The 21,278-nt window shown below is 39.4% G+C and overlaps 1 protein-coding gene across 3 annotated transcripts in view; it reads left to right on the top strand.

Annotated features, from left to right (window-relative positions):
* Positions 1-9,978, top strand: part of LOC145996136 (uncharacterized) — a 614,980-nt gene extending 605,002 nt beyond the window's left edge. For all 3 annotated transcript variants that reach the window (XM_083132453.1, XM_083132452.1, XM_083132454.1), the window contains one exon: positions 1,434-9,978. In XM_083132453.1, coding sequence (XP_082988579.1) covers positions 1,434-5,113 — 3,680 coding nt within the window. In that variant the 3' untranslated portion in view covers positions 5,114-9,978. The remainder of the gene's footprint in view (positions 1-1,433) is intronic.
* Positions 9,979-21,278: the final 11,300 nt, after the last annotated feature.

Here is a 21,278-nt window from a genome sequence, read left to right as displayed (position 1 = left end):
TGGGTCACGTTTAAAACTTCTAGCCATGTTTTCTTCACCGGTGTTTATTTTTTTTAAATAATTGAATACTACATGGATGAAATCGTTTTGTTCCTCACTTAAGACCTGCAAAATGTGCACATTGTTGTTAATGTCAATATGTCGTTGCATTCATGATAAAATATCCCGTATTAAAAAAAAAAAAAAAAAAAAAACAGAAGCTACCACATGGACTTAGTGGGGCCTGGCAACTGTGGATTAAGCTTCTCGAACAGTCTACACTACATGCCAGATTTAAGACTAACATAAGTATGCATTGTAAGAAGTAAGTCAAACATTTTTTTTATAATAGGAACACAGTCCATCCTTGGATGATTAACAGATTCTTTATTAATCATTATTCTTAGAAATTAAGTCTTCTTGGCATTATGTTTTTAACGTTTTATAGGGGTCCCGGGTTCGAATCCTGGCCTGGGCATGGATGTTTGTGAGTGTGTATTCATCTATTTCATCATATCATCACTCATCCCCATCTTCTTCGGATTGTAGAGCAGTCCCGATTCACGGACGTGCATAATGTGTACTTAAAACAAACTTTTTGATTATGACTCATCGTCGCGATTAACACAAGAATTAGAAAACGAAGTAGGCCTAGATCTTATTTATGGTGCATTGTTGCAACTATTGCTTCCAGTTTCTCTAGATTGTTTGCCATTTCTTTATTCTTACCGACCTCCAAAGCAGAGTGGTTAGCACAGTTCCCTACTACGACAGGGGGCCTGGGCTCGAATCACGGGCTGGGCATGGGTGAAGAGAGAGAGAGAGAGGGAGAGGAAGAGAGAAAGAGAGGAGAGAGAGAGAGAGAGAATATCCTCCCTCCATATCCCCTCTTTCTCACTCTGTATCTTTCTTCCTTTCTCTCTTTATTCTCTCTCTCTCCTCTCTGGAGAGAGAGAGAGACGAGATAGACAGAGAGAAAAGAGAGAGGGGGAATAAGAGAGAGCGAGAGAAAGATAGAGAGAGAGGGGGGATGCCTTCCTTCTTCTTTCTCCTCTCTCTCTCCCTCTCTCTCTTCTTTGTAAGTGTCCATTCGTCAATTTCATCATATCATCACTCATCCAGAACGTAGTGGTAACGTCGTTGCCTTCTAATCAATGGATCCCAGGCTCGATACCCGGTGGAGGCACGTAGTGATTCGGATCTCACTTTAAACTGTAGGTCCAGTCCCGAGTAGGCAATCTGTGGATAAAGGTTAAAACAAAAATTCAAACTTAACTCATTCTCATCTTTGCGATTAGCCAAAGTGGCAGAAAAGCGAAGTAAAACTTGCCAAATTAATCAATGTCTTTACTATTTAACTTATGCAATGAATGATTTATAAATGTATTGTTATTATGAATAAGTGTGTTTTTTTACAATGAGGTGAATAATTTGTTGTTGTCTTGTCCTTGCAGAATCCGAGTCAAGTATTGACACGAGGTCAGAAGACGAGGACTTGGCCTCACCACCTTCCCCCTCGGAGGAACGAAAGAACGACGAGAGATCAACCAAAGTTGCGGAGAGAAACAGCGTCCAGGATGGGTCATCTTCCACGCCGGAGCTGCAGAGATACATCGTGGAGACCATCACCCTGACGACGGTGACGGAGAGACGCGTCGTGAGGGAAGCTCCAACGAGCAGCCAGAGCTCCGACGCGTCGACCGCCATGGACGAATCGGCAAGCGGGAGCCAGACCTCGTCGCCGTCTTCCGATTCTCAACCGGAACTGGAAACGACGCCATCGAAGAGGCACGCCAAGCGTGGCGGCATCCTAAAAGGTGGGAAGCTGTGGAAAAGCTCCGACGTCAGGCTGTGCGAGAAGCAGACGTCGTTCTCGGAGCCCTATGTGTCTTTCAAGGAGGACAGTGGTGACCAAGCTTCGAGGAGGTCGGTCCGCTTCTCCGAGAAGGACGACGCCGAAGAAAACAGCATTCCAGAACAGCAGCAGCAGCAGCATCACCAGCAGCAGCAGCATCACCACCAGCAGCAGTATCACCAACAGCAACAGCAGCAGCAGGGCAACAGCAGCCAAGATGAGAAGCAGGAGACTGAAGACCCGAGAGAAGCCTCCTCCCCAGATTCCACAGAGCTGACGCTTACCTTCAAATTAGGTAGTCACGTGCTGGTCGCGAATAGTTTGAAGCCGAACTCTGCAGTGCGTCAGCTCTTCCCGTCGCCAAAGTTTCTCTCCCCTCCTGTCAAGGAAGTGGTTCGCATCAAGGAGCTGTGCGATGTCGAAACGTACAGAGTTCCCGAGTACGATGGTATGGGACAAGCGCAGGACTCTAGCCTGACATCCCCCGACGGTCAGGAATCGAAAGCAAGTGATTCGGAAGCCTCAGTACCTAACGATGATTACGGGACAGTTACGTTCACGGCGGTTATACCTCCTACCTCGGCGCAAGCGGTTTGCAGCGACGATTCCTTGGCCGGGGGCATTGTAAGAACTAATTCCCAGATTCGACGAACGATCGAGAGGAACGCGCTAAGGAGGAGCTTAGTAAGGTACCTAGAACCTAGGAAAAGGACTGTGGAGACGCAGAAAGTGAAAAGTGACAGTTCGCTGGTTGAGAAGATCAAGCAGTTGACATGTGATGTTGATGAAGAAGACGAGACAGGTGAAGCTCAGAATCAAACCGAACCCACTGATAATACTCAGTTTGCTCCCATGTGTCGCACAAGCCCCACTGGTGAGGAATCAAACTCAGCAACGAAACCACTGTACGTCATCACGGACCAGGAGACGACAGGCCTAAGCGTGGAGAAGCAGGACAAGGGAACGTCGACAAAGCAGAGCTGCATCGACCCGAAACATACTCAGCCAATTCGCTTCGTGGACAAAAGCTGCTCTCCTTCCGCATCTTCAACGTCTTCATCCTCTTCAGGGTCATCTTCAGCGTACAAGAAGCTGGCGGAGTTCTTCACGAGGAAGAGCGATAAAAGCAGCGACAAGCAATCTCAGACGCACGACGCCCAATCCCCGGAAGCGCAGCATTTCCCCGAGGCAAAGGGTAAGCAGGAGGATTCGTGGATGGACGTTCCCGCGCCACCTCCACCGCCAGCGGTCAAACTCACGCATGATTTCGGCGTCAACACCTCCTGCTTCAACTTCCGGGAACCGACCTACGTCCCCTCTTCGGGCGGTGGCGTCAGTAACTTCGTGGGACCAAAAACGGCGGCTTCTAGGATGAGCGCCACTGCAGAGGCGAGGAAGCAGTTTCTCTCCACCCTGGCTCCGTTCCCGACGAGGTCAGGTGACGGAAGGGACGCGAGCGAGTATCTAGTCAATTCGGCACCGGGAGACCGAACCTCCGTTGCTAGCCAGAGTACCGTCGCGGAGACGTACAGCTTGGATGACATCGAGGAGGTCCTAAACGGCGAGAACCCGGTTCCTGATGCCGTGAAGACGCGCAATTCCCCAACCACCAACGAACCAGTGTACGCACCTCCTGATATAGTTCCCACGGGAACCGCATCCAATCCCGACGCCCGTGTGAACGGGGAAGTCCCGAAGAACGAAGCCGATTCCGTCGGCGAGGTCGACGAACTGGTGCTCTTCGTCCAGCAGGACATGGGAAGGATAGAGAGGATCAAGAAACGGTACAGCCTCTCAGAGGATGACCAAGACGACTATGGATTCAGCCGTCGCCCATCCGTACGAGGTATCAAACCGAGGTTCGGATCCACCACGGAGATCTTGCAGCAGATCCAATCCCAGATGCAGCCTCCTCCGTTGGCGTGTCAGTCCAGGGCGGGAAGTCATATCACCTGGCCGTACTCCGACACCGCGGACAATTCCAGAACCGAACAGATCCAGGATATTCCAGCATCGTCTCCCGTGACTGCGCCTACGAACAGAGACAACAAGCGACGAGGCATGATGCCTGGGCGCCCGCCGGGAATGCTCCCTATACTCCAGGAGGAGAGTTACTACAGTGGATCCAACACACTACCGAACGACTACAGGAATTCTTATGTGGATTACAAGAGCCCTCCCATGCACCAACAGCCTGATGTGGGGAGTCTCAACAATGTTAGGAACGATGCCACATATTCACACATGTACTCATCGACTGGGAACTTGTATCACAATGCGAGGAACGGAGATGTTCCCCGACAGCAGTTCCAGCATCCTCCACCATCCCACTCGCCACCACCCAGCGTCTTGGCAATGCCTAACTCAAACGGGGCCGGAACTCCACCACAAGCTTACCCTCCGATGCACGGCAACCTCTTGAAGGACCCGTATCCAACAGGGTTCCACGATCCTAGACTTCAGTCCGCAGGATCTGTTCAGAGCCTGGACAGGAATTCTGGAATATACGGTTCAGGACGACGAGTCCCGATGCGGTCGTCTCCTGTGTCCGGTCCACCGGTGCTGGTTGGTTCGTCTCCGGTTGAACCGCTTGCCGGAACTCCTCCCATGGGTGCCAGTCCCACCGTGGAACATTGCAGCACTCTCCCTCATCCTGGCAGGCAAAGCAGGAGCCCGGCCTATAGAGGTCCGCCAATGGGTGTGGCGCATCCCAACCAACAGGTTCTCATGACTCCCGCTAGGAGTGAAAGCCCGCAAAGATCTCCTCCTAAAGGTACTCACCCGCAGAACTATCATCACACCTACTCCCCGAGCTCAGCCAATCAACCGTTCGTGCCACCCACCCAGAGGCACCAGTCGCCAATCGCCGGCACGTACAATTACTACTACCCTCCACCGCCACCCAACTGCAGGTACTACCCTCCAAACGGACCTCCGTACTATCAGCAGCTACCGAGAAATCAGAAGCAGTACAATGAAGCCAACAGTGTGTACGGACAGCAGAAGCAGCAGGTTCCCCACCAACCACCACAGCAGCAGCAACAGAACGCTATCAACCTCCAACAGCAGCGCCAAATGAGCACTTCCCCCGTTCCCTACGCGAACGCCAACCACTCCCCGACGAGGAACAAGCAGGAGCGAGGAGTTCCCGAGGGCGCAAGCTCCTCCCCAGGATTTGCTCAGGACTCATTGTGTCAGGGACCTCCACCTAGGGTGCAGAACTCCACGACAGTCGCACAGTCCCCGTCGACCTCCGTCTACTACGCTCTGAATGTCTGACATCAGGAGGGCAGCTGAATAGCGCCTCAACCACCTCCTGAAGGTCCCAACGCCACTGCTGGTAAGTGGCTATCGTTGACAGTACATATCAACATCCGACAGTCGTCGTCTTCATCTGATCACAACCCTAACTCGAAACAGTAATGTTACACTTTCCTCCCCCACGAACTTAAAACGGTTTGCATCCTGGGGAAATCGAAGTGGCTGGACTGTACGTGTTTTCATGTACTTATCCCATTGTTGATGGTCATCCAGACTTATCGTGCATGTAATAATGTTTCAGACTTAACCTCATTCCTTGTGTTACATGTTCTACTAGTGCCAAAAGAGAAGTGAGAGGAGTCATTGTTTAGGACACACACCTTCCTTGGAATCATGATAGTAGCTAAACCTCGGAGCACTTTTTTTAAAAACCGTTTGTTAACAATTGTTGCAATATACTTGTTTTTCTCATTGTGGGCATTAATGTTTCCGCAAACTTAGAATCCAAGATGTTCAACTCTGATCATAGTGCCTTCCCTACCGTTTAACACGTGATCCATACCACGAAAAAATACAATTAACAATTAGCTTCCTTGTACAAGTAACTTTTAGCAGTCAAACCTTAGTTTTTAAATGGTTTCAGCAGTCATATTTTCTGTTATAATATCAGAATGCTTGTCTAGTACCACAGTTTTGTGCATACCCTTCCCAAACGGAACCAAAGATTGTATAGGAACTTTCAGTTGCCCCCAAATACAGAAACAAAACTCAACATTACCGTTTAAGATTGTCCTTCAAGGACACAGGAAGTGTATGTTTAGTAAAACTCAAAAAAATAATGTTGAATAACTTTTGTTATAATGACAATACATGTTTCCGTCATATTGTAACAATAAGAGCTTGTATAAAGTATTTGTAGATTACCCTCTGCTTATTACAGAGTTGTCGATACCTTTTATAGCGATTACTGTGTTCCATATGCTTCCAATGTTGGTATGCCTGCTTGTGTGAATCTTGGATTCATTCGTGATGTGAACGTTAACCAGGTATGGCGTCTGCTAGTGAGCTGCCTTGTTATGGCAATGTTGTTATGTTCCTGCAACCTGCATTGTTGCTTTCCTCAGTCGAAGACTTGCGAAAATTTAATTAATGTGGTGTCAATATGAGATTATTATTTTCTTTTATTAATGTTGTTAACAAGGTGAGGAAATATTGCTGATGATGTGTCTCTGATTGTTGGTCAAGCTTTATTTTATTCATACTTCGAAATCATCATGATTGAGATGTTAGTGAATGTATGCAGTGTTGAACAATTAATTAATACATAATTAGGATAATTATTGTGATGTTATTCCTAATTTGTTCTTCCAGAAGCATTTAAGAAGAGTGTCCAAACTTGTTTTTCACTGTACACAGCACACTTTGTCGCTGGTTACGCTACATTATCTGTACATTAAAAGTAACAATTGGATGTTTTATAAGTAGTAAGAACAAAATAAGACTGTCCTGATGTAAGAACTCACGAAGGATTCACATGGATTTATGTTGTTCTTCATTTTATATGCTCAACTGAAGAAAAGTAAACATAAATTTTCCCATTTAAAATGAACAGCTAGTGAATAAAGGTGTATTGCTCCTTGCGATACAATTTTCAGAAACAAACAATAGAACGATATCTTATAATACGTAAATATTTACGACACTTTGTCATAAAAGATATCATTTCAAAGAACCAATAAATGTGCATTTCTCTACATTATCAGATAAACAATACATGGCACTTGTAAATAATTGTATCAATATTGGTAGTTTATCTGAAAAGAATTACCTTAATGGAACGAAGATTTTCGATATTTTATCAGCATAACTCATCAGCTAATTAGTGATCTAGTGATTGTACAGCGTCTGGATATATTATTCTGTTTTTGTGCAATTAATTTATAATACCATAGCACTACGTTCTTTATTGTACATGCAAATATTTCGTGAAAATGATTCAAGGTCATTTTGAGTTCTACTATAGGCTTTTTTGTAACAAAAAATGATTTCACTTATCTCAAAACCAGTTGCCCGAGGCCAACTGGGGTTGAGAGTATTTGAATATTAAAAAAAGACTGGCATGTAGGGCTGCAGGCTAGTTTAGCTTCCCGTTATATAAACTTTCTTGCTAGCTGCTAACTACTAGTAACAACTACGTATTAGTAAAACTGTAGGGGTTCGAGAGTGTAAATCTTCGTGCTTGTTAAGAGGAGATCCAATTGTAGACTTCTAGTGAGTAATTTGAAATTTTATCGCATTGTTCCTATCAGCTTTCGCTCATATTTTCGGTGCAACAGTTACTGAAGGACAAATGCATATATTTTTTGTTAGTTACTTATATGCTTATCTGTTGGCGTTGACTTTGGGGGGAAGGCGATTTTTGCCCCCAGAGTAACTTGAGGGGCATTGTACAGTGGGATTCTTGAGTAGCCTATTACCGTGCAAATTGTCCATGACTATTTTCATTAATTTTTCTCTTACAACCTATGTGTTTTTAAGCGATGGATATTTATGTATGCTGGTGCAGAAGTTGTCAACAGTTTGTTTTGAGCTTTCTTTTAATTCTTGAAGTTCTTATTGGGTCAAATAAAGTAGACGAACATGGTGATGGACAATTTGCACGGTAATACTTTCCTTCGTTTAGTAGTGAAGTCACTCACTCTTACAAAAGGAGGTGAGAATAACATGGCGAAGAATACAGGCTATGATTTAAAGCAAGGAGAAAAGAGAGAATTATTTCAGAAAGCTTATTTTAAAGCAGTCTTTTGTTGCATCCAACTTTTAGTTTATGCCACGCTGAAGGCCTGAGTTCAAGTTTTGTCAGTGTTGCACCCCTTAAAAACATACGAAGTCGGCGCCGCTACAGTGCTTCCCTCTAGTTGTCGGATGAATATTAATATATAACCCATACGGTGTCCTATCCTTCCAGATCTTTTTTTGGTATAAATTGTAACCGTAGAGATGTTGATATTTATATAATGTAAGGAGCATGGCGAACAAATAATTGTACCAGCATGTGACAAAGTATCTTTGGGATCTATACTTAGCTCTTCTGCATATATTTTTGTATCAGCTCGCAGCGAAAGTTGATTTATCTCAGCAATATTTCCTTAATCCATTATAAATTGATGTGCAATATTCGTTTTTTTAAGAAGTGTAATGTTGTTAGTTTATTTTGTTAACATTAGAGAACTATATGTTTTAATTCCCATGTATTAAAAAAACACTATATATTTAAAACAAAAGAGAAGCAACTCTTTAAAATAATGACAAGTGTAATAACTGGTTGGGTGGTTTCACAGGAAAAAAATCAGAAATGTACCGTTAAAAAAATCACTTGAGAAGTTTTCTCTAAAATTAACTTATTTTTTTACATGAAATAAGAATGAGAAGTTTTCTCTAAAATTGACAGAATTTCTTCGTACATAAACTAAGAATGAAAAGCTTTCTCTAAAATTAACTTATTTTTACATGAAATAAGAATGAGAAGTTTTCTCTAAAATTAATGGAATTGCTTCTTATATTAAATAAAAATGAGAAGTTTTCTCTAAAATTGACAGAATTTCTTCTTATTATACATAAAATAAGGATGAGAAGGTTTCTCTAAAATTAACTTATTTTTTACATGAAATAAGAATGAGAAGTTTTCTCTAAAATTGACAAAATTTCTTCTTACATAAAATAAGAATGAGGTTTCTCTAAAATTAACTTAATTTTTTTACATGAAATAAGAATGAGAAGTTTTCTCTAAAATTGACAGAATTGCTTCTTACATAAAATAAGAATAAAAATGAGAAGCTTTCTCTAAAATTAACTTATTGTTTTTACATGAAATAAGAATGAGAAGTTTTCTCTAAAATTAACTTAATATCTTATTGCATGTAATAAGAAGGAGAGAGTTTCTCTAAAATTAACTTAATTTCTTATTACTTGTAATAAGAAGGAGGTGCTTTTTTCTAAAATTAACAGAATTTCTTCTTACATCTAATGAGAAGTTTTATCTATTATTAACGGAATCTTATGAGATGAAACAAAGATGAAACAATTTCTGTGAAACCAACTTAACCTTAAGAATATAATAACGAAAGTAGAAACCGTGTTTAACACGTGTTCAGAATTACGAGGCACATACAGATTTCAAAAAAATGAATTATTTTTACATAGAATTTCCAAGTCGAATTCTGGATTTCCCTTATTTTTTTTTTACTCTGCGTGGCATGAGATTATGTATACTACCTGTACTCGACCAGATATGCTCAATAATATATCTGTATAATATACTTTTGTCTTTAGATACAATATTTATCACAAAGCAAGAGCAGGTAACGCAAACTATGTCAGGTTTATTTTTCTTTTTCAAATTTCGAGAAAGAAAAGTGTACCTTCCTATGGAAGGCTGTTGTAATGCAGAATATGAACTTTATTGCCGTTTACCCTTGCATTAGCATGCATGATTAAGTAGTGCTGTAATGAATTAACAGTGTAGACGAGTCTTAACTCGCTGTTGTTCTCCCATACGTTTCAAAGATGTCCAGGGTATGAGAAAGAGGTTTTACTCAACAAATGTACTCTTCAAATAAGCACAAATTAATATTGTAAGTAAGACGAGGTATTAAAATTAAAAGTATTTAAATCTAGACTGTGAACGTTTTTTGCAAGTGTTTTAAAACAAGCAAAGGAGTTTTCGCGTTTGGTAACATCTTTTATAAATATTGTAGATTGTGATACACAGAGAAAGATGAAAAAAAGAAGTTACATTGTACAAACTGTATAATTTTAAAAGTTGTAAAAATTTGTAGTTATATGCAGATATATAAATATATATTATATATAGTATACAGAGAAAGATCGTGTATTATCTATACATGTAAATAAAATATTACATATTAATTGGTTACTTTTGTCTTCTTTGTTTGACTGTTTGTTTAATATGTTTTTGCTATGTTCACCGCCACACCATCTGGTGACTGGCTTTAAACTGGAATTTGAATTGCTAAGTAGGATGTTCTGCAGCAAGACTGTCGTCATTCTGTATTTATATTGAGGTCATTTAGCGTTGCTTTTTTCCAATTTTTGCTAATTGCAACAATGGGGATAAAACTGATGAAGGGAAAATCACAAATATCGCCCATGTTGGGAGTCGAACCCGCCCTTGCTCACAGAAGTGGTGAGTGCCATTCTGCGTGTTTAGATCTAGAATTTCGATTCCCGACCTTTGCATGGTTGTTGTTTGTGTCCATCCATCAGTCATGTAATCAATCACTCATCCTCGTCGACGCGATTAGCCAAAAGTGGCAAAAGAAAGCTACGCTAAACCTTCTCCCTCCGATCCAAAATTGTGTTTTACCGGATTCAAAGCTTTAGTTGATCCTAAACATTCCTAATCTTTTGAAGGTAATTTCTTATTTATATTTAATAAACTAGTACGTAAATTTCTTGTTTTTGAACTGATAACATGGGTCTCTATCAGTTAAAAGGGAAAATAGACTGCTCTACGCATTCACAGTACTCCGTCATGCTGTTTCATTTATATTCATCCAAGAATGATTGGCGCTTTTCAAGAATAAAAGTTTTGGAGTATAGGTGCCAACCGAAAGTACGAGTGGCGCCTAAATTGACATTATTGTTAGTTTGCAGAGAAGATGATTCAAAAAATTACTTTCTCGCTTCTCTCGAAATGCTAACTTTTCTGTAAGTCACATCAAGTTTCTATGTAATGCACAGACAAAAACAGTTATTGTGTACAATTCCCTACTAGGCTTACTTAAAAACTCAAAACCTTATTTCAAGCGAGCTGTTCTTCATTTTACTGACGACAATGTAAAATTTGCATTAATTTTGTGGCAATGTTTACCTCTTTTTTTGCGAGAACTAAGCTTCGCCTCTAACGAAATGTCTTTTCAACCCCCTCAACTCTTATTACGTAATATTTTGCCTTCAAGTCAGGTGATATATAGTAGAGACCTCTAGCGTCGCTTTTGGGAATCAAGATTAAACGTCAGTTGAAACAACGGTGTGAATCAGCGAAGGACGAAACATTAGTTGTCGTGACCTATAAGGAAGTTGAGTTTTTGGTAATGTTCTGCAGTATTTGTGCAGGCTGTTGTTTCCGTGAATCGCTAGCACCACGCGGAGTCAAATCCAGCTTAGCGAAACTTCGTTCACTGTTGCTGACCACCATGCTCTTTGTAGATTACGAGGGAAAACTGAAGCTTTTCGTACATCAACTGTTTGCGATAAGGATTTTGAAGGAAGCCTGGCTGATAGATGCTTGGATCAGCAAGGACGGAGTGTTAGAGATAGTCACCTTGCGATACGCTCTAGTATCGGAAGGAAAAAATGAAATTTTACTAGTTTTTCTTCTTATGGAGGCGACGATATCAGAACAGATATGCAGGTATGTCAAATCTATTTGTAGATATTTATTTATTTATTTATTTATTTATTAAACACTACAGGCAAATGCCCAGTTACAGTGCTTTGAGGTTAACTGAGTTCAGTTTACATACATATTGACAAAACAAGTAATTAAAAATTGGTAAGAGAAAACAACAAAGACAAGTAGAAAATAACTACGTATACGACGGAACAGAATAATCATTACATAACAACAATATATAATACAAGGGTGGTATATCATAAAGTATACAACATATTTGGTTACAATGCTATTATATACAGGGTTCACATAATAAGTTTGCTTTTAGGTCTAAATAGATCAATGTCAGGGGTATTATTGGAGACTATATTGTACAACGCGCACATCCTCCTCATGGGATCCATTTCAGCCATCCTGGTTCTACCGCGTGAAATTTTAAAGAGGTCATTTCTGGGTCTTAATTTTGAGCATGGAACGTAAAAGTTTATTTTTGCGAGAAGTGCGGAGGAGTCTGTTTTACCATTGACAAGTTTCGAAAGGAATGTTAACTGGTGCATCTGTCTTCTTTTTTCAAGGGACGGGACACTCAGCATGTTGCGTAAGATGTCACCCGAAGTGAATTTTGGATAAATGCCATCTAATTTATATACTAAATACCTTAAGAATTTATTTTGGAGTTTCTCTATTTTTTCGATTTCCTTTATAAATAACGGGTCCCAAACGACTGAGGCATATTCAAGTTTTGATCTGACAAACGTATAGTAAAGTAGCAAAAAGGTTTCTTTTTTCTTAAACTGGCTACACATTCTCATCACAAATCCTAGGTTCCTGTGCGCTTCACTGAGGATGCGCGCAGTGTGTGTCTGGAAATTTAAAACTTTGTCAAAAGTGACTCCAAGATCAGTTACAGTATTCTCTCTTAGGATTTCTATGTCGGAAATGTTATATGAATATTGGATGGGGTGTTTGTTACGTGTGAATGACACTACTTTGCATTTCTTGAGATTGAGATTAACCTTGTTGTTCTTGCACCAATCAAGTACTTCGTTAAGTTCGTCTTGTAATTTCGTACAGTCGTGATCACTTTTAATTTGTTTGAAAATTTTGACATCGTCAGCAAAGATTAATTTTTCGGAGTTTTTTAGTGCATCTGGTAAATCGTTAATGAAAATCAAGTACAGCAGGGGGCCTAGGTTCGAACCTTGGGGGACACCGGAGCTGGCTACGTAATAGGAGGACCTTAGTCCTTGGTGCATGACATATTGTCGTCTATTCTGTAAATATGAAGCAAGTAGTTTTATAAGTTGCGGGGAGAGGCAGATGTAAGCTAGTTTCTGAATTAAAGTATAGTGGTGTACAGTGTCGAAGGCCTTTGAAAAGTCCGTGTATATTACATCGACCTGTCCTTTATCGTCAATAGTTGACGCAACGTAGTTTGTTAATTCGACGAGATTAGTCACAGTTGAACGGTTTTGTACAAATCCATGCTGGATTCATTGCTTCAAAACACTGTTCCCTTACTGGGATTGCACTCGTCAATGCTTTATCCATATATATATCTGGAGGGGGGGTGAGTGTAAAGGTAGACCCAAAAATATCATAAATTGGGCCGTTGCGAAAATTATTTTAGATGTGTGTGTCTCTCGTAAACATGGTGTCAAGTGAATATCCCATTTCTGAGTGGAATATCGATTTTGACCTTAGGCTTGATGTTATTCATTTTAGAAACACTCTCGTTTCATGCATTTGTGCCTAGTAAACATGATCCAAACCCTATCACTTGCAAAAAAAAAAGCCCTAGTTAGATATTTTTGCTGCACCCTGGGCGAGGTTATTTTTGGTGTCCTCTGCACCGAATTCGACGTGACATAAATTTTAGTCTCCTAGATTATACTTCGGTTTAATACTAACTGCAGGGATGGGGAGTGGCCAGTAAAAGTAAGTTTTTCATATTGATGTGTAACGTGCGAATTTTTTAAAAGATTGGAAAATGAAGTCAGTATTTTTTGTTGACTCCAGCATGTTTTTTTTTGTTTTTTTCTTGTGGTTCAAGTTCCGATTGTTTAATTTCTAATTAATCGTGGTGCACATGCATTTTTTACGTGGTTCTGTTTCTATCCATGTCTGTTAACACATACTTTACAGTTCTAGTGAGTACTTACTACATCTTGTCTGTAGAACGGATTGGAACGACTTAAGATGACCTGACCCCTCTCCGATTTTCTTCATATTTGGCATACTCACTAATTGAGGTCTCCTAATCACGAATCTGAAGTTAAAAGTTGTCGGAAACGTCTAGAAATGGCAAAATAAGCGAAAATAAGGCGTTAGTTTTCGGAATAGAAACCGTCGATTTTCGCGATTTTTTTTTTTGTTTCACAAGAAACTATATGGTACTACTTTACTATACCGGAGACACCTATCAATGATTTATTTCGCAATTTTTTACATTGCTAACGTACTATTCTGCATTGCGGAACATTTATTTAGGTGAAATAATGAATTTCTAACGAAAATAATGTCTATTTCGTACATTAACGAGTACTTACTGGTGTTCCCACAAACCATCCACGGGTAGCCCCAAAAACCATTGACGTTAGCCCAAAAATTCACGATAGCCCCACGAACCATCACGGGGACGAGGTATGCCTACTAGGTTAGGTTAGGCCTGTTAGGTTAGGTTCCATTAGCACTCCTTTCGTTCAATTTAGCATATACGGACAATACGAGAGCAAATGGCAGCAGCAGCAATAGCGCGTCGGAAATAGATTTTCGTAGAAAACCACATGCATTCGCATTAAAATGGATCAAAACTACATTCCCGAACATAAACAACAACGCTACAGAAAATGATTTGCGTAAGTACTTTCTCCTGTAAATTTGAAGAAATCCGTCTCCGGTATAGTAAAGTGTTACCCCACACGTCAATGGTTCGCAATTATTTTGCAATTTCTAGAAGTTTCCGACAACTTTTAACTTAAAATTCGTCATTAGCAGGCCTCAATTAGTAAGTATGTCAAATATGAAGAAACTCTGAGAGGTGTCCGGTCATCTTAAGTCATACCAACGGATTTTCCCTTGTATGTACTCCTACATGTTTATTTGCTTGTTAGCTGCCATTTGTTTAGTCTACTGACGTCATGGATATGAAGTGCTTCTGCCTTTATTTGCGTAGGGGTATGAAGGGTTTACGTTCTCCAAATTATATGGTTAGGTTAGGTGCAGAACACTTAGTATTAATAAACATCCCAAAACGCTTTCGTTTTGCGCTTAGATGGATCACGTTTAGGGTTCTTAGCATTAAAATAACGTTCCTAAATGCTTCGAACACCTGATCACAACTTGTCAAATCATAATTACTTCAGTAAATAATACAAAAAAATCATTAAACATTTGGAACCGTTACCGTTACTGCATTTTGGGGGAGGGGAATGCATGATGCCATTCCAATATGACAGGTATTTTCCAGTTCATTTAAGGATAAGACATTGTTTATGTATTTTTTCCTAACCTAGTAATAACTTACATTATACTGACAGGGTATCACATTTATTAAAACGGTAACATTAGCGTATGAGGGAAACGGATTCCTTCAAATTTACAGGAGAAAGTACTTACGGAAATCATTTTCTTTAGCGTTGTGGAAGTTCCTGAATATAGATTTAATCCATTTGTTTTCTGCGAAAATCCCTGTCCAACACGCTGTTTCTGCTCCCGCCATTTGCTTTCTGCATGAGAGTGCAATGTTCCGTGTGTTAAGATGATCCAACCCCGTAGCCAGTGTTTCAGCCTCGCCGTGTTTTCACTAGAACCACGTGTCGAGTATTTTTAATTTTTTTTTTAACTATGCTTGCCTAACCTAACCTTACGGAAAATGGTTTTTGGAGCTAACGTCAATGGTTTGTGAGGCTAACGTCAATGGTTTGCGACGTATTAGCATAATTTCAAATCCGGGCACGAAAGTAGATATTTTCCGGTGAACGAGATTGCAACACTGCCTAAACCAGTACGCTATCACGGCCATAATGTGTTACAGATTCGAAACAACAAGTAACAGTAAGTACTCGTAAGTGTAAGAAATATACATTATCTTAGTTAGAAATGCATTATTTCACCTTAAGAAATGTTCCGCATTCGAAAATAACACGTTAGCAATGTAAAGAAGTCCGAAATATATGATTCGTAGGTGTTTCCCTCATACGATAATAGTACCATTAAAACTTCGTTTGACCATTTTCTCTCCACAACTGCTGAAAAAATTATATATTCTAATTTGAAGGCTAGTTTCTCTTCTCTGGTTCGTATCTTGTTCACCACTTTAGTCACCTTTGTTCACAGCTCATTAACTTTTAAGTACAAAATGAAAATAATGACATTAAAGCTTGGTGTTCAATAACAGTGTGTCGTGACTGGCTATGCCGGATAATAATTTTCTTTGTTAATAGAATCCTTGTTTCTCTTTCTGTTTTAAATTGCTAATTTATCAATAGGCTGTAACTAAATTGGACAGTTAAATCAGATAATTTGGATTTTTGAGGTAGTTCCCATCCCTACAACTGACCCTCTTGTTAAGCAACCATACATTGTAGAAACCCCCTCCCCCCCTCGATTTTGACCGTTTCTCATTTACAAAGCCAGCGTGCTCTGTATTTTGTTATCGCTCGTTGCTTATGACATCGCATCCTCATGATGTCTCGGATTCGTTACCCAGGGACGGCCTATGGCCAGGGCGTCGCCATGGCAGAGGTATCAAACCTGTCATCTCCTTCGATTAGCGCTAAAAACCATATTTCTGATTACATAAGTGTGGCTATTTGTTTGACTTTAGTCCACTTTATGCACAGAAAGGATAATCTGGACTGGACCTACAGTTTAGAGTGGTATCCGAACCATTATGTGCCTCAAACGAATACTTGGCTGTTTTGAAAATAATTTTGAAAAAAAAGTTACTGTTGCATAACGAGTATATTGAAAAAATAATTTTGTAGGTGTTAAAAAAATGGTACTAGTATACTATCTTTCGGACAGATTTCTTCATTTCTACAGAAGAAACTACTTACCGTAATAAGTTCCTGTAGTATTGTCTAACATCAGGAAGGTGTTTTGTGTGAAATTCAGGTAAGTTTTCCGTATCCTGTAAACGGATTTCTTCAAATTTAAAAGTTTGGGGCTCATTTGTGGGCAGGTGAATCCAGCCAATTTCTAACGTGCCTTTAACAGGGAGTCTATAGAGAAAGCCGGAGCGGAGGCGGGGCCGCGGTAGCGGTTGGGGGCGGTAGGTCAATTACCCCAGGGGCGGAGCCCGGAATCGGTGGGAAATTTGGACTCAAAAATTTGAAACGAAAATATTTTTTTAAATTTAAATTTCCTACCGATTTCGGGGTGGATAGCCCCAAAAACCGTTCACGGAATGTTCCGCGAAGCAGATAGGTAAGTACGAAATGTCAAAAATTGACGAAACTAAGAAGTTATAGTTGTCCGAAGGATAGTAAACTGTTACCGTTTTTGCGCCCAGAAACACAGTTTTTTTGTTTCCCGATTTTTTTTTAATGTCACAGGGTGCCAAATCCTTGGGGGGGCAGGGGGGTTTCTTACCACCAACAATCTTCATCTCAAAAATCCCCCACCAATAATTTCCCGGGGGGTGGAGAGTTTTTCTTGTAACAGCAAAATATAAGCAATTAGTATTTACTTCTTATGTACTTTACTAAGGATTATATCCAAAACACACAAAATGGTGAGTGCTTTCTCGCTTTTTCAAGAGATTATTACTTTGTTGTTGACTTGTAGAGGAGCGAACATTGTCTACACCAATAACAATATGTGTGCAATAAAAGAATAATGCAAGTCAAATAATTATAAATTATAATAGTTTTGTATTAATACAAAAACTAAACAAAATCTTGTACATAACAAAACTATTTCGTAATTTATTGACATCTTTAACCAGTTAGTAAAGAAATTAATTTTCTACTTTACACATATCTGATATATAATAAAGTAACTAATTACTTTGTGTATTTGATAATAATGTTTTTAAAAATATTTAGTAATTTATTGATTTTTATATTTAATAACATTGTAAATATCCATATAGTAATTTATGTGTGTGTGTGTGCATACCTATATATATATATATATATATATATATATATATATATATATATATATATATAGGGTAAAGACCCCGAATATGAGGATAGGCACCTAAAATGAGACCCCCATGTATCTCGTAAACAAAGTGCTGCACCCTAGTGGAAAGAAGCTGAAACACAAGGAGGAATCGCGCCATAGCACTGGAAGTCACGTGAGCTCCTTGTGTGTAGAGTTGGCTACGCAGCGAATGTGAAAAAGAATGCGTGCTCGTGGAAATTTTGCTGCAGTTTGGAAATTAGCTGCTGAAAATGGATAAGGTAATTTCTTACTGATCCCCTTCTTACTGTGTTTCGTAGTGGTGAGTGTGTGTGTTGTACCATGTAATTAGTTGCTAGTTTTCGTCCACTTGTAAGAGAGATAGCGTTGTTCATGTGTTTACCCTGCGAAGGTCCTATTATGAGACCTGGAAGAGGTTCAATATATGAGACCGGTCTCATAATAGGACTACCATAATAATGAAGGGTCTCATATTAGGAGTCACAAAATATATCTAATATTTTACGTTGATTTTCATCATTGGTTTTCCTAATTTGGGAGTTACGTTGCAATTATGTTACCAAGAACCTGTGCTTCTGGTTTTAGACGGTCACTACTCCCACGTAAGAAATATACCAGTGATTGCAAAAGCGAAAGAACACAATGTTTCTATTATCTGTTTACCGCCACACTCGACGCATAAAATGCAGCTTCTAGACGTAGGTTTCATGTTTCCCTTCAAAACATTTTTTCGCGCAAGAAGTTGAAACATGGTTGCGTCAGAATCCAGGAAAACCACTAAAAATAACTAAAATTGCCAGAATATTGTCAGGTGCATACAACAGAGCTGCTACTATGGAAACATCTGTTAATGCATTTCGAAAGACTGGTTTATTCCTTTGTAATAGATACATTTTTCGTGATGAAGATTTTGCAATACACCCTGTCAGCTCTAAAAAGAAAAGAGGAATGTGACAGGTCAGTCAGTTGAACTACCCAAAAGTTACGTGGATCCCCAACCAAGCTGCAGCAGGTTAGGCCAACTTGAACAGGAACAGGAGCCTGAAAGCAGTCCTATTCAGGCTACGCAGTCTTCAACAGTACCACCCCCTGATGACGATGCCATTGTAATGCCAGAAGACATTGAGCCACTGCCCACATTAGACAGCCCATCTCTTACCAATTCCGGGAAATTTCGCGTAGTGAATCAACCAGTAGTTATAACAACAACACCATACAAAAAAAGACTTGCAGATAATTCCAAGAAATGTAAGAAGGGAGTGAAGATGAACCTGTTTGGTAGGGGTGTTACAGGCACTCACAATGGGAAGCCTACTGAGGTCCAGAAAAAGCAGCAATCAGATTACTCGCGTTCGACTTCACGTAAGAAGAGGAAAGTTGTATCAAAGAAATGTGAAGAATCCAAAGATGAGTCGGAAGAATCTTTCTCATTAGCAGAATCGTCTGACAGTTTAGAATTAGATGAAGATGAAGATGATACAGAATGTGTATTTTGTGGTTCATCGTATTCCAAAGATCAATGTGGTGAAGAGTGGGTAAAGTGCATACGTTGTTACAAGTGGGCTCATGCTCATTGTGGTGCAGATGACACATTTGTGTGTTCGATGTGCAAAACTCAAAAGTAAACGCATGATGAACTTCGTTTCTACCAGGTAGTTACTTCATGTGTAACACAATGTAGGTCTTTTCACAGTTTCATTTGAAGTGAACCAATTTTGATGACAACAGGACAGCTACTAGGATAGCATAGAAGGAACTTTTTGTTTTGTATTTTTAGCATGGTAAAATTAGTCAGTTTCTTTTTAGAATAGCCTAATCTTTTTAAACATGGTGTAAAAATAATTTCGTTTCACTTGTAGTTTGGTAAGAAAATAATTTAGTTCATTTAGTTCAAAAATATTTTAGTTCAAAGATTAAAATGGTTCATATAACCCAAACAAGGTCGGGGTCTCTTATTCGGTACCCCCTATAAAAATAGCTCAGTAGCACTTGTGTTCATTTTTTTGTTTATAATTTATGATTGTTACTTTTTTATATATTCCAATACCTTGTATCGTGAAATAGACTCCCTACAAAATATATTTTTTAAAAAACATAAATCGTTTATGTTTTAATTAACAAGTAAATCGAATTCTACCAAAAGGGTCTCATATTCGGTGTCTTTACCTTATATATATATATATATATATATATATATATATATATATATATATATATACTGTTTTCAAGAACAAAAAACAGTGTAAGTACAAGGCCATATGTAGGAAGGGGTCCAGACCCCCCTCCTAAAAACTTACCAAGTGCTAAAATTTAATAATGAAAATATACTTCTTTCAAGCTTTTCAAGAAGCAAGGATTACATTTGGATGAAGCTGCTTTAAATTGACAGTCCCTAAGAAGATTTATGCAAACTGCTACTTACAATAATATGCATAAAATATAAATCAGGAACTTTACTTTTCGTCAACTGGACATAACATCTTTCTTTTTTATTCAATAAATATTCAATTTTCTTTTTTTCATTATTATTTTTTTCATTAATGACACTGCCAGCAGTTGTTTTTATATGGCTTTTAGCAATCTTGCTAGATAATGAACAGGTACTCTTATATCCCTATTCTTATGCTGTTCTTTTAGCTATTCATGTAATAACACAATACAGTATTAATTAATTTCCATATTATGAATAGATATGTAAATTATATTAACGTAGTAATTTTAATTATCATATTTTTTTAACAATTCTGAGACAGGGGTGTACCACGTAGTACATCCAACTCACTTCCTCGTAGCACACTCTGGACTGCATTTTGCAGACTAACGAGACCCTGGCGTCTGGACGTGCGTCCAGTATAATCCACTGTAGGGTTGTGTTTGTGTTGTCCTGTGTGCCCCTTTACAGCCCCAGCTTTTATCCCAAATAAGAATGTTTTAGTTCTCCGATATTGCAGTTATGTTATTATTTATATTTTAGTCTTAATAAGGGGCTGGACCCCGTATTATGTGACGGATGCAAAATAGCCTAAGTGCTAGCGCACCGAAAATTTTGAATTCATTCAATTCTGAGACATTTCCCCCCCCCCCTACCCTTCGAACTATATTTCTAGAAATCTGCCTGTGTATGTAATACGTCATTCGTATGCCACTTGTCACATGTCACCCAGCCACCTCATAGTTGAAATTGCATATTGTGCTTCACTGTGTTTTTATTTTATATACGATTACTTTTATTTCGTAAGAAGGACCTCTCTGATGCTGTAATGGTAACGTCGTTGCCTTGTAATCAAGGGGTCCTGGACTCGATACCCGGTGGAGGCACAGTGGTACGGATCTAACTTTAAACTGTAGGTCCAGTCCCGATTAGCCTTTCAGTGCATAAAATGGACTCAAAACAACAATTCAATTCAATATTTCGGAAGAAGTGTTAGGTTTAATGGTATTAGTCATTGGACGCTGTTAGCTTAGAATTGTTGGCGTTGATGGTTTTAGTAGGCTAATCATAAACATTCTTATTAGTTTAGGAATGCTAGGTTGCAATTGTTACTTTTTTCTTCGCTTTTTTGAGTGTGCATACAATCGGTTTTTACAAATATGAAAAGGGCATTCCATGTA

This window comes from Lepisma saccharinum, chromosome 12, assembly GCF_977018435.1.
Source record: "Lepisma saccharinum chromosome 12, izLepSacc3.1, whole genome shotgun sequence".
Taxonomy (NCBI): Eukaryota; Metazoa; Arthropoda; class Insecta; order Zygentoma; family Lepismatidae; genus Lepisma; species Lepisma saccharinum.
The sequence above is the reverse complement of the archived record's forward strand: the minus strand, read 5'-3'. Positions and strand labels throughout refer to the sequence as shown.